The 14,378-nt window shown below is 42.8% G+C and overlaps 1 protein-coding gene across 2 annotated transcripts in view; it reads left to right on the plus strand.

Annotated features, from left to right (window-relative positions):
- OXSR1 (oxidative stress responsive kinase 1) overlaps nt 1-14,378 on the plus strand; it is a 92,301-nt gene that overhangs the window by 11,660 nt on the left and 66,263 nt on the right. The window contains exons 1-2 of one of the 2 annotated variants that reach the window (XM_074830848.1): nt 3,572-3,658; nt 7,956-8,068. In XM_074830848.1, the coding sequence (XP_074686949.1) occupies nt 8,054-8,068 (15 nt within the window). In that variant the 5' untranslated portion in view covers nt 3,572-3,658; nt 7,956-8,053. Of the gene's footprint in view, nt 1-3,571; nt 3,659-7,955; nt 8,069-14,378 lie in introns of those variants that run through there. The other variant, XM_074830840.1, reaches the window with a different exon arrangement.

Below are 14,378 nucleotides of genomic sequence, written 5' to 3' on the forward strand. Positions count from 1 at the left end.
GTTTGCAGCACTTGCCTGTGGTCAAGGTAAGCCTGAAAGAGGAATGAACGTGCTGCATTCAGTGATGTGAGTTACGCCATATTGAAGGGCGGGGTGACTTTTTGATATTGACCACATGGAAATGCAAAGTTTTAGAATAATTTATTTAAAACAGGGTTGAACTACTCTTTTTTTTTTTTTTTTTTTAAGACTCTTCCTCAGAATTACAAGGGCAGCTACTTCCTTGTAAATGTGAGAGTCCAGCTATTAGGCCTGCCTGGAGGACTGCTGTACACGCGTGGTGCAGGTGTCTTCATGTATAGTGTGTACTATGCATAGCGTATCTACTCTGTAGTGTATGCTGAGATATATAGTCAGTGGGGATTGCTGGTTTTCCTCCACCCTCTCATATAGCATTTCCTCACAACCGTTCAGTTAATCTGCTTTTGCTTTCTGGCTGTGCTTATGAGTCTTTGTTATAATAGATGATTTATTTCTTCACTGTATTAGCAAACATTTCTTTCCATCTTCTCTACTCAGTATCTTTCTGCCTCTGCTGTAGATCAAATGCTGCATGACTGAAGTTGAGAGAGGGTGCACCAAGTTAAACCTGGCCTCTTAATACCTCTACCAGGGATTTAAATAGGGTATTGTCATCTCATGCTGTGGATGTCATCCTTCAGCTTGTAGAGAAATAAATGTGAAGCCCTGGTTCTTCTCTCTATGGGAAATACTATTCATAGTAAATCCATATCGGGAACGAGTGGTGGAAAGGTGTATGGGAGTGAGTGTGGCAGTGCTGGTGCAGCTCTGGGAGCTTCCTGAGGGTAGGTGCATGTCTGCACTCCCTGTATTACTGTAGGAGGGAGCTCCGCTCACTCTTGTGATTTTGTAACTTTTTTGTTGTCTTGGCCATGGATTGCTCTACTGCTGCTTTAGTTTTCCGCAGGTTTTCCAATCAGGCACAGAACAAAATCAACTGAGTTCTCCCTTACAGTTTTGCCGTTGCTTGGTTTTGAACAACAGCATCACAGTCGGGTTGCTGCTTGGATTTGCTCTGAGCAGTGCTAGAAGCACCCAGGTGATCTTCCTGCTGATTCAGGGATGTAACTTCACTTCTGGCATCGTTAACATTTGCAACACTCTTCCTGCAGTACTGGGCTGAGTAGATGATGCTTTCCTGTGAGAGCTTTCTCCTCACTGTGGTTGAGCAGATTTTTTTGTCCCCTCTGTGACAGTACTAGGAATATCTGAGTCCCATTATGAATTCCCTTTGTGCTATTTGTAACTGTCAGCATGGATTGCATCTTCCATTTTGTAGTAGGAATTTGACATGTAGTGGGGAGATGGCTTGAAGAACTATGACTGTATTCAGACTGTATTAAGGTTGTATTACTTCACTCTTTCTGAATTGTGGAGCCTGTGCCAGGAAGACTTTTGACATCCAGTGGTCTCTTCTTACCAAGTTCTGCTTGGGGAAGGGAGTATTCCCACCCCGTACTGAGCTGGCTACAAAATTAAGGGTAGGCTTTTTTGCTAGCTTGTTTTTAGAAGAGGCTCATTCTTTGCAAAAGGACTCTCTTCTCACCAGAAACCTCAAATGAGTTGGGGAAAATAGAGGCATAACTTTGTCTTCATAGCAAATAGACCAAACAATGCAGGATCAGTCTGAGTTTGCAATCTGGTATTTAATTTCTGGTTTAATTAGATCTGCATTTGCCCTGCGCTCTGTAAGAATGCTTAAGAAATTGTATCCCCAGTCTTGTAGCTTCTTGTTTTATTATTGTATTGTCCTTGGAACGAGTCAGCACAGAGCAGGGCTTCCACAGCTCTTCGGCATGAGGCTGTGAAAGCGTTGAAGCATCTGGGGATGGAGGTTGCTGTCCCCATGCCTGCAGTGGCAGGCATGAATATTGAGTCATGTTGTAAAGCATTAAAGGTCTCCTGGGCTTTGGGTGTCCTGTCGGTGTGACCTGGAGTGAGGACTGTTAATGTCACATCCTTGACCAAGAGATCTTAGTATGTGTGTGATTCCACAGCTGGATCTTCTGCTTGTTGTTACAGATGTGTAATCCCGTAAAAAGATGTGAGGTGAAGCAAACTGCCTACTTCTCTCGCTGTTTCTGCAGCTGATCACAACAGGGTGATTTCTTTGGTTGGTGTAACCAGCATGGTGTAAGACAGACCCTTTGAGAGATCATGTCAGAGCCCGCAGGACATGGTTCTGAATTTTTATCTTTTCTTACCTGAAACTGGATACCTGGAGCCTGAAAGCCATTGCTTGGTCCAGAGCAGCCTTGCAGGGAGTTATATGCATTGTTCATAAGAGGAAAACCCAGGGGCACAATTATAAACAGAGCCTGCGTCACGAGCGGCTTGCTGGCACTGCACTCCAGATAGTGGAGGATGGATTCCAGATCTTGCTTAAAAATAGAGAGCTTGTGTGTGTGCTGGGGAATGGTAAAAGGAGAGGGCAGGGTTGTGCAGGGGTGTTCAGCTGAGCATGGTCTAATGCTGAAGGAGGCTTGGGAACATCACTTACAGGGTCAGGCTGGGAGAGGTGGATTTCATTAGCCTTAGAGTGAGCTAAAGGGGGATGTTGTTGGTGTCCTCAGCTATCTAGTGGGAAGTTATGGAAGAGATGAAGCTGGACTCTAGAGAGGTGCATGGTGAAAGGCCATAGTTGTGAGTAGTGTTGGGAAATCTGATTAGATGGGTGAAAAAAAGCTTTACCATGTGGCTGGTTGAACACAGGAACAGCCAAAAAGGTTGTAGAAATACCTATTGTTAAAGATACTCAAAATTAGACTGAATTTCATGCTGAGGAACCAGATCTAACTTGAGATTTGGCCCTGCTTTCAGGGGGGAAGTGGACTAGAGGCCTCCAGAGGTTCCTTCCAACCTAAATTGCTTGTAACGTTCATTTGACCCTGGAAGAGTGTATTTCCTCTAGGAGGGGATTTGATACCACATTAAGGTAAAGACTGATGCTCCAAGATTGTTATGGAAGATGTCCCCTGTTGATTGAAACAGCTTTGTGAGCAACTGAGTTACCTTGAAGGGAAATTTTCACATCTCCCAGGGTACCTAAAAGTCAGTTTCCGGCAGTGGGATGGATTTAAAGCTTGGGCAACACTGTTTTGTGGACACTCTTTCTATGTAACTACTTGAAATTGCCATTGCACATGGTGGGAGGAATACTGTTATAGAGCCAGGATTTGATGTTTGTCTTGTGACCATTTGGCATGACTGTTCCCATTGCTTAAGCAGATATCTCTGCCAAAAGGACCTCTGGCTTCAATTGCGTTCGCCTGGGAGGAGACATCAGTGCAATTCAACCCAGTCTTACTGGGAGAGCTGCGATGTCCTTATGTGGTTGCAAAGATTCACTTATCTTTGGAAACAAAGTGTGTATGAACATGCTGTGTCCTCAGGTCAGTCCCCTGCCTTTCTGCTCCTCCAAATAGCTTTGAAATCATTGGTTTCCATTAACTTTAACAGATATCTCAGAGGGTTTGTTTTTCTTTTTTTTTCTAAAAAAAGCAAGCTTTGTATGTTATGTGACAGCAAGTGACTGCAGAAAAGGCATTCAACCTCCCTTGAAGGTTGTCAGTGGACTTCTGTGGGGAGTTTGTCTCAGTTTAGGGAGAAGTTCAGGCTGGAGCTCTGGATGCTGAAGGTACAGGGAGCTTGGATCCAGGGAATATAGGAGGAGATAACCTGGAAAATCAGTCTTCAGTAACTGAGTGCTTGGGGAGTTTTTGGTTTGGGTTGTTTTCATCCTTTCAGAGGTTGGTTTTATTTCAGAAAGAGCTATTTAATCATAGAAATGTGCAAGCAGCAAGGGTTAGAAAGGGTATGTTTTCCTCCTTAGGCACTGTTTCCTAAAGCAGGTTGTGACCCTCTTATGCAGGAATTTTGCAGCTGCTATCCTGAGGGTTGGAACTGCATCTGAGAGCCTACAGAGGCGAAAGCAGGGGGTATTAAACAGATCCTAATACCCAGTTGGGGTCTCTTTCCTCCCCCCAGTCCTCAACAAAATGATCTCCTGCTTTTCAGGAATAAAGCAGCAAGCCTTTGGCTGTGCCCAGTTTTCATTGTTTTGCTAAGCTGTTATGCTGGAAGAGATTAACTAGGGAGTGAATTTTCTCCGAAAGCTGATTTTGAGGGAGGCGGAGGGAAGAGCCTCAGCACTGACCTTGATCAGAGAGTCTTGAGGTGGGGAGCAAGCATGAACTGAGCACAAGAACATTAACCCAGTACTGCCCACAGCATTGCAGCTGAGCAGCACGTGGGAGTGCAGTTGGCTCTGATAACAGCAGATTTGTGTCTGCTGGGAGAGTTGATTTGTCTAAGTTGTGCTACCCTAGCACAAACTGCCATTGTGTTGTTTTTTTTTCCTTATTGAAGGTGGTTCATAGCAGCCAGGGAAATCACTTTTCTCCCCACCTTTCCCTTGCCTGCTCCTAAACTTTAAAAAAACTTCCTTTCTAGGCTTTTTCTTTTTCTCTCTGTTGGTGTCATCATCTCTATCTATGCCTGTTTTTACTTAGCAACGTGTTTAGTATCCTTGCTCCACTTCTCTCCTTTCCTTCTCTCGCCACCCTGGAATTTCATCAGCTAATTGTATGGCTGCAAAGCCTGAAGTGGCCGTGTTGCTATGTTTCCTGTACTCTTCAAAGAAGCATGGAAACCAGTCTTTGTTTGGTCCCAGAAGCATGGCACACTGCTGCTGCTACCAAAGAGCAGCTTGCTTGTGGCACATCGTGCTGCAGCTTGGCTTAATCCTTGCTTGATACGCTTTTGAGATTTCATTGTTTCTCTATAATTAAGTGCTACAGAGGAGCTGAAAGAAATGACGAATTAGTGGGAGAGGGGGGAGTGGGGAGAGCAGGTGGTAATCGAACTGAAGAGAGCTGCCAGAAAAGTAGGAGCAGCAGGGAATTAAATGGGAGGAGTCTTGAGTTCGGATGATTCCCTGCCATGTGCCCAGAAGGATTTAGTTTGGGATTTTATTAATGTTCAAATAATGCCATACACTCATAACACTTCAGGTCCCTGTAGGCTGGGGCATTGTCCAAACATTTAGTGAAAAGCAGTTTTTGCCCTGAAGTCCTAATGAGCATTGATCAGTCAAGCTCAAGGAGTGGGAAGGAGCTGTAACATGCATGGTCCTGCTTTTAATTAGTATGTTTCTATTGTTTCTGGTAGTAACATCTTAAAAAACATAAAACACAAAGCCATTCTTTGTGTAGTCGCTTCTATAAAACCCTGGACTGTTGTGTGAAAGATTTGGTCTACAGTAGTGGTATCATGTCTCAATTGTAAGAAGTGTCCCTGCCAGTCATGCTTACACCAACTGGGTTTAACTGGCACAGAAATCCCAGTACGTCATGTTGTGGGGGGGAAGCAGGTGTGGGCTGAAGCCATTGAGCGTCCAAGATACCCAAAAAGAGTCTTTGAGCACTGATACTCTTGTGTTGATGAGGACTGTGCCAGTAGCTTTAGAGATGGAAATATGCACTGCAAAACTAACTAAAGAAGGAAGAGCGTTGTGTCTATTACTACGCACCAAGACATCCAAAGAAAGAAATCATAATACTGGTGCTTTGAATGTGTCAGCAGCAGTGTTTCTTCTGGGATCTTACTCTTTCCAAAGGAATGATACAGGCACAAGTGTTTGGGTTGGGTTTTTTTGGTTCTGACTTCCAAAAGGCTATTGCTGTAGGGAGACCAGCAATGCTAGGAAATGCAAACTCACTTCTCCTGCCTTTTGTCACCACTTCTGTACACTCTGCTGTCTTTATCTTGAGTCACTTTGTGTGTTTTGTGTGTTTTCACCTTTTTTTCCCCCCAAAGAAACAGCAGAAAAGTTTAGGGAAGCAGGTGCTGGGTGGAGAGGAGCTGGTCAGTGCAACCCAGGCTTCCCAGTGAGTGGGAATGCGTCTGTGCTGGAGCTGCTGCTTTCGTGTTGGAGTCCTACAACTGCTACCTGCTGGGCAAAGTGACTGCAGAGAGTGTATGTGGAGGATGCCTTTTGGGATGTTTGTCCCTTGCTTACTGTTGCGTATTTCAGCCTTGCTCCTGGCGGTCCAGCCAATCTCAGATGTCAGAACTTCCTCTCCTTGCTTTTTCTGAGTGCTTTTTGTTAAATGTCTGCCTAGACTCTTCCATCCTCTCTATCTTTTGCTCGGGACCCTGCTTATGGCTCCCAAACTTTGTTTTCAGAGTCCCTTGTAAATATTCTTGCCCCTATTGCTATCCTTTTCTTCCACCTAAGCTTCTGGTAACTTTGTTTTGCCTTATGCTATGAATAGTCTCTGAAGAGTACTATGCGTGCAAATAATAAATGGCCTCAGTCTTGAACTTCTTAAAAACTCACTTGCTTCATGAAATAGTACAGCTTTAGCAACTTTGCTGTTTTGTATTCCACACATTGCTGCCTTCTGCTGTTAAAATGTAAACTCTTCAGTGCAGGGAATCAACTGGTAAGCTGATGCTGTTGTCCAGGGTACATTTGCAATGCCATATAAAGTGAAGTGAAACTCCTGTAGGTCCACTGTAGCGGGTACTGGCTGAAGATGAGAGGAGCAGAGTCCCACAGTTTAGGGCTTTGTAACTTATTTCAGTGTGACTTTGGATGGAGCAGTTTTTCCTGTATCTTTCAGGGCTGGATTTCAAGGTCTTTCCCCCACCTGGCACTTTATTCCAGTTGACTGACTTGGCGCAACTTGCTGCAAGAAGGCTCTGGATGGTGGTTGTAGGGAGATTCAGTAGCCTTTGTTTGAAGATGAGATTGAACACTTTTGCCCCCAGTTATCCGAACGTACTAGAAAAAAAAATAGTTTGCAAAAATGTGCTTGACCTGTATTGCAGAATCTGGAAGTCGTTTCTATAGCGTTAAGAATAGGAGAATCTTGTAAAATAGGTGTGTTATTCCTAAATACGGAATAGCTGTTCTCGTCTCCCTCATCAGCCCAAACGGGCTCAAGAGTCATGCCTGGGATAATGAACAAAATAGCTGTGGGTTTATTTTTAATAGCATTTTTTTAGATATTGGCAATAGGAAGTTCTTGAGCTATTTTCCACCTCTCCTACCTCCTTTTTTGTTAGTTGGAATTTATTCCTTTCTAGCAAAGAGTATAAGTGTGGGGAACCAAGATGAAGGTAGAAAGTAAAGTAAAAAGGTGTCCGACTGATGAGATCTGAATGTTGCAACTATTTCTGGAGGCCAACAAACACGAGCTTAACATCAACTAGATTTTAAGTCTCACCGTTGCAAACTCTTTTTGATATCAAAGGATATGATATTGTTGAGCAGTTTAAATCCAGAACTTTTAGCCCTACTTCTAGAAGTTTGAGCAACTGTACATTAAAATGTGATATTTTTTCCCTATTGGAATTTAAACATTCTCTGGCTGTGGTTTTCAACCCAGACACTGAGGAGGTGTGCTACTACATGAGAACTGGAGCTGAACAGGCTTGAATGAAGCCTATGTCGTGTCTTTGCATAAAATGAGGAGAGACAAGAACAGCAATTAGTACGCAAAAATATTTGAAAAATCTCATTAGTGTTGGTAGTAGAGAGTGTGGCTTGTTTTGACACTTTGGGTGAACACATCAGGTTAAAAGTCTCTTTGACCTTGGTGGCCTTTCTTTTAAAAGCACAGGTGAAGAATGACTGCTCTAAGTAAGCTGCAGTCTGGAGGTGGTTTTTTTTGTCTGCAGAGCTGTAATGATCCCTGCAAGGGATCATAAAGATCCACTTGTTTTTGTTCAGTTAGCACAGCACTTCAATGTTGCAGCTGAGCTGACCCACTGAGTTGCACAGGCCTGGAACAGGGAGGGCCTGTGCAGTTGCCTTCACTGGGTTTTCACCTGGCACTGCTGCCTTTACTAACTGGCACTCGTAATTTTGTTGTCTGATGTCCCTTCCTTTCCTGTAAGATGTTGCTAACTATCTTTTTCACCCACAGGGAGCGGAGCGACTGCAGTGGTGCAGGCAGCCTTCTGCGCTCCAAAGAAGGAGAAGGTGGCAATTAAACGGATCAATCTTGAGAAGTGTCAGACGAGCATGGATGAACTCCTGGTATGAATCAAAATTGTCTGGAGCGTTTTATTTCAGTTGGCATAATCTCTGTGTTTAAGTGCCTTAAACAACCTTTCTTGAGGTGGTGAGGGGACTTGACTAATTTCACTAGAGGCAGTTCAGTTGTCCTGGTTGTGGTATGCTACTTAAAATGTTAAAAAGAACAACTGTTGGAGAACTTCAGACTATTTGCTTAGAGATAAGCACTTTGTTCAAAATGAGGGATTATACAGAGTTACTGTGCAAGTGTGAAGCTCAGCTGTACCTATAAGAGCTTTGCAGTTTGAAGGGGATCCAGAACTATGTGCTTCCAGAATCTTTAAAATTTAAGGAAATGGTTTTGCTTTCCTTTCCTCCTTTCCTTTCCTGCAGTTCTTTACCTTTTTTTTGGGGGGGGGGGGTTTGGTTTGTTTTTTTTTCCCCTTCACCTGTAAAGAGAAAAACTGAATGAATTAGCTCTTGTTCCTAATGTCTTTCTGGTACTGATGCCAGCTAAGGGATCACTCTGATGTATTGCAGGCTGCCATATGGAAGCCCCCACTAATTCTGAGTTCAGGACAGGAGGTAGAGTCCGTTGGAGCTGTAGCTCTATAACTTTCATCTGCTGTGTGCCTCTTCTCAAGGTTTTCTCAATGGAAAACAACAGCAGGTAGCTGTGGTAACTAAAACTTCCTTTTTCTCATACGGCTTGTATGTTCATGGGCTTCTTCATTTTCTCCTTTCCGTGTGTGTGAGCTGGTGCTTCTGTAGTGCAGCAGCTGTCACGTTCACCTCACATGTGGAAGGTCCCTGGATTTAAGCCAGACAGAAATAGGCAGTCCTGTGAACACTGAGGTGTCTCCACTAAAGGTGAGAAAGCTCTCTTGGGTAAAACTTTTCCATGGTAAATATTGGCTGGCAGGGTTTGAAGAAAAGTGGGGAGATAAGGCCTTGTACCACCTTTCTTTTTAAAGCAACTCTAGGATTTTTTTAATCCTACCTGTCTGTCTTTCCACTTGCATTTTGACAGCTTCCGTAGTGTTACCTCAGGCACTTGTTTGATTGCAATTAGGAAATAGAACAGAGACAGAATTCAGGAGTCCTGGCTACACTTGTTCAATCTTCAAGTCACTTGGACCACAGTTCCAGTTTCCATCTAGTGACTAACGATATTTTATCATTATAGATATCTACAAATCTGCTCTTGTAAAGAGGAAAGCTCCATCCAAGCTGTCATATTTTAGTGCACCTGTGAAGGGTTTTGTGTAGGTCTCTTAAGATGTCTTGTGTTCAAATCCTCTGTGGCTCATGCTACTGTAGGAGTTTGGGATCTCTTCTGTTTTCACAGTCGGTCTTTTTGTCCTGATACCAATCCTTGGAATTCTTTTAAAGTCTTTTATGTGGCTTGTCCATACTACTCTGCTTCAGTTGTATTCCTAACTGTATTGTCATGATGTAGTAACTGAGATTGTTAGTCTTTGAGTAATTGCCAATTCCAGCTAAAAGGGTTAGGTTCGGAAAGATCTGTTGCAGAGGCTTGGCATGTAATTTTAGATAAGTACTTCTAATTGCATATTTTAAATCTCTGGCAGACCTATTCTTCACAATGATTTTTCTTGTTGTGGGTAGGCCTGCAATGAATTGCTGTTGTCAGCTCTCCTAAGCTTCCAGTTTTGTGACTGAATCTAGTGTGAGTCCATCTGTAGGCTTGCAACTATAGATATTCATTTTAAAATCATGGGGAGGTGAAGGAGGGAAAATGATGGTTCTGAGCTGTAGCAACTTCCTGGGGCAGTGGTCACCCAGGTAGATCTGTTGTGTGAATAAGTGTTTTCCCTGGATTTGTTCTGAATTTGTCAGTTTATCAGATGTTGTTTCCCAGTGTGAGAGCCGAAAGTATGGAAGTTCCTGATTTCCCTGCTCTGTGCCTCTTACCTTCCCTACTTTTTATCTTGTTCTCCATGTTTGCTTCTTCACCAAAGTAAATATTCTCAAGTTTTTCAGTCTTGTAGTCTCCCTTCATGGCAGTTTCCCTGATCAGTTTAATTACCTTTTTTGAGCAACTACTTGTTATTGCATGATTGCTTTGGTTTTTTTTCTTTCAAAAAACATAAATGTAAGTCCTTGCAGCTTACAGTAGTTTTTAGAAGCAAGTGCAAAGACAAATATGATGAGTTCATACTGGGGTATGTTATGCCCCCTCCTTGCTTACTCCTCTCCCCCAATGCAGTTAAAAGCATGAGCTTGGGCTTTTAATAGATCCATTATCCTATTGTGCTGAAGGTGTCTGAGCACAAAAGTCAGCTTATGGTAAACTTTGATGTATCGCCTGGGGTCAGGACAATGCTCTCATGTTACAGCACTGCCCAGTCATCAGGCAGTGGGATAGAAAAGGGAAAATTGTGCTTAAATTATTTTTTCATTTTTTTTTCTACAGTGCTTCAGCCCCATAGACTTCTCTACTGAGGCAAGGTTGTTTATTCCTAGAATCTGCCTACCAAAGAGGGAAAAACCCTGTCATGTTGCTTGGGAAGAGGGTGGGGAGAGAGCAAACAGTTCTGCCATCGATAAGCATGACTTATTTCTTCTAAGGCTCTTTCAGTGTCCATGTCACTTGGTGGCTGGTGCTTCTTCTGTTTCTTGGGATGGAGAAGAGGAAGGTTAGTTTGGAGTGGGGTTAGGAAATGCACAGTAAGTAGCTCTATCACTAGCTGAATGGAGTCTTTAGCTTGCTTTAAGCTTCTATAGCAGCAGGTACCCAGAGGCCAATGAGCCTGGGACCACCTCCTAGCTTGTGGAGATGCCATGCTTAGAGTGATTAAGAGGTATGACTTGGCTTGTTGAAGGTATTGATCTTCATCCTTGTATCTCAACATGCACTTGAGCTGTGTGGGTGATCAGAGATAACCTGCATCCTTTGCAAACACTGCATGACATTCTAGGTTAATGCAATGGATTAATTGCTGCTACAGGGTATGGAAATGTAGGAAGGACCAGTTTTGTTGCATTACAAGCAAACCAAGTCTAGGGCATTCAGCTCTTCAGCAGAAAAGCGAATTGCTGTAAAAAATGTAGACATGCAGGAGTAATGCAGTGCAGAGATGTGGCTTTTTCTAGCCCAGCTACTGAATTATGTGATGTCAGGAATTTATTTCAGTGCTTGATCTTTATCTTTCTCCCTGCACATTTTTGAATGCTCCCAGCTCTTTCCTAGACTGCATGTGGGGTTCAGCTGGAAGGGAAGTACAGTATAGTTTATAATGATTCTTGCTCGCTTGTGTGGCTGGAAGTGGAATATAGGGATAGATCATCAAATACAGAGCTGTCTACAATTGGTCTTGGACTTTTTGATTTGTTACTGAAGTTCCACTCCTTACTTGTCTTGCAACCCACAGTAGTTAACAAACTTATACAGCATTTGGTGTGTGCTTGAAAACAGTCGGCTCATGCGGTGTATTTCACAGCTGGACACTGTTCATTGCCGTGTTTTTGCTCTTACCTCTCCTTTCCTTTGTGGGATGCTGGTTGTGTTGCTGCTGTTGCCAATCCTTGAAACACAGTGGTATAACATCTGCCTCAAAATAACCATGCCTCAAGCTTTTTTCTTGTTTTAAAGAATTACTGTTCTAAAAGGCTTTAAATCTCCCATCTGTCCAGCAAACTCTGCTTCATTTTCATGCAATTAAAGCTGAGTTAGCTTGCTTTCATCCACATGGATTTTCTTCCCTCCATGCTTTGAGTAGCAGTTGGTGTGGGTTGTCTGTTTAGCAGTTAGTAGGAATGTTGAATGACAGAGAGGGGAACATAAGCTATGGGGTGTTTCACATTGGGCTTTTCCAGCTGGAGGGAACTGCTGCTTCTTTAGTTCCTAAGGTGATCCAACAGGAGATGGGCTCAGGAAGGAGTATGGGAGATGTGGTGTTGCTGCTCCTAGGAGACTCCAAACTCTTCCTAGTCTACAGACTGATAGGACTGGGCCTGACAGGTCTACACAATAAAGGAGTGAAATGAAGGTGGTATTCTTCCACTGCTATGGTCAGAGAGCAGTTAAGGAAGCTGAGGGAACAAGTTTGACTGCAATAAAAATAAACGTCCTTTTGAATTTCATGGAATTAACCTGGGGAACTTGCTGCCAATAATATGGAGATCAAACATTGTGTGAGATTAAATAAATCAACCTGTAGTTGAGAAGGTTAAATTAGATAGGATTTAAAAAAAGGATTATGAACTCCCCTGGCCTAAAGCATAAGCCAACTGTTAACTGCCCAGGCTTAGTCAGAAGTCTTCCCTCTGGGCAGATGATTGTTTAACTGCTTGTTACAGGGTTATACACTTTCTTTTGAAGACTTAGACAGGATACTGAACTGACTTTGATCTGACAGAGTAGTTCCTACAAGTGAATTAACCAGACTATAAGGTAGTTGGGAACAAGGCAGCAGACTGCTGTAGAAGTGGTATAGATGTTTCATCCATGCTTGTCACCTATGGGAATTGCCATTATAATTCCATTTTCAGTCCTGAGGATCTTTACACTTGCTCCAGGGGCAAAAGTCCCCAAGTGTCAATCCCAGAGAGTCTGATGTATAATATGTGGCTTCTGCACGGTTATCTGATATGCCATGTTATGTGTTTTGTTGCATGATGGGATTGCAGCTTTGCAGAAGACTTAAACCTAAACTGTGTACAGCTTGGTTGTATTGTTTCTCAAAGCAGCAACAACAGAAATCTTAATTACTGTGCTGGTTGAAGGTGGTGGGGGTGTTTTTTGGTAAAGTTCATAATGAACATCAAGATTAAGGTAGGTGAAATCCTTAGTGTAGAATGTCTTCCTTCACTTGGATTGGATGAGCATGAGAGTGCATGTAAATAATTTTACAGAGTTTGCAACTGACTGTATGAATCACAAATTTAAGGTATTGCCGAACTGTAAACACTGAGTATTGATCTGAACAAGCGTAAAGGTCAGTGATATGTTAGTTAGCAAAGTGGGTAAAGCCGGTTTTGCTTGTATCTGCTAGATGAGTCAGTCACTTGACCATTCACTTTATGGCTGAAACCAATTAAAAATGGGCACATGTGAATTGCTACACCATAAGTTTTAAACGTCTGCTTCCTTCAGTACGTTGTCACTAATACTGCAGACCTTGAAAGAGGGAAAGACCACTGATGGATGCTGAGGAATAACCATTGAAATGGGCAACTGCCGAGAGACTTGGCACGGGGGTGGTTTGTTCCTGTCACCTAAGATTAATTTATGCATGAAAACTTTTTATCCCTTTCAGAGTTGTTTCTTTTCCGCTGTTGCTCTAGATGGGCTAATCTAACCCCTTCTTAATTCTGCCAGTCTATCTCCTGTATCCACATCTTGAGCTAAGGAGTTGAACTGGATAATCTGGACATGGAAGTTGGATCAGAATGGCTGATTGAGCTCTGTGCTCTTCCCCATCTTCAGAAAAAGCCTCAAGTTGGTTGTGGTAGGGGAACATAAGGGTTTTTTTATGCTGATGTTTAAAAAGGGGAATGAATTAATAGTATCAGTTTTACACTCTTTTTGTTAAACTGTTAGAATTCCACTTGGAACAAAATTTGAACAGTTACAGCTGCCTGTAGGACTAGAACTCCTAATTCTGCTTTCAAAGGGTGAGGAGGAGCTAAGCCTTACACCTTGAGATTTCAGCTGAGAGTTAAGTTCTTTGCCAGCCACAGTTGGAGCGTTGGTATATTCAAAGGGGAGATCCCATCTGACCTGCTTTTATTTTCCCCCCAGGGTGTGCTTTCCCTCCCCAGTTCTGTTATGGTTCTGATTGCCTTTTAATAGGGTAGCCAAGTTAACAGCTTTCTGGATTCCTCTGAAGTTGCAGGTAGCCACATAAAAGCAGACTGCTGCTGTGTTGTATCTCTTGAGTTCATGTCAATATGTAGGAAGTAAAACTAAACAAAGCACGGTTTTCATCCTTGTATTTGAGAGCAAGTGTCTTTGAAACATGCCTCAGGGGCAGATAAACTCAGAGTAAAAGGTGATGATGTGAACAGAAAATACCAGTAAGAAAATTCAGCTAGTAGCTGAAATACAAAACAGGTAAGGTTGTATCTCGGCTCCTATTAACTCAACTTCAGTTGTATGTCAGTGGGCAAATAAATGCACTTCCAAAATAGCAGATCTCCAGAAGTGTGTCTGACTTACAGGAGACTAATATGTTTCTTATGATTCTAAATTATACTTCACAGCAGTTTTATTAGCATTTCAGAAGCCTTGAAATGCTTCTTTTATTGCCCACAGAAGTACTGAAAACATTCATCAGAACCCTTAATGGAAGACACGGAGGCCTTT

This window comes from Strix aluco, chromosome 1 (assembly GCF_031877795.1).
Source record: "Strix aluco isolate bStrAlu1 chromosome 1, bStrAlu1.hap1, whole genome shotgun sequence".
Taxonomy (NCBI): domain Eukaryota; kingdom Metazoa; phylum Chordata; class Aves; order Strigiformes; family Strigidae; genus Strix; species Strix aluco.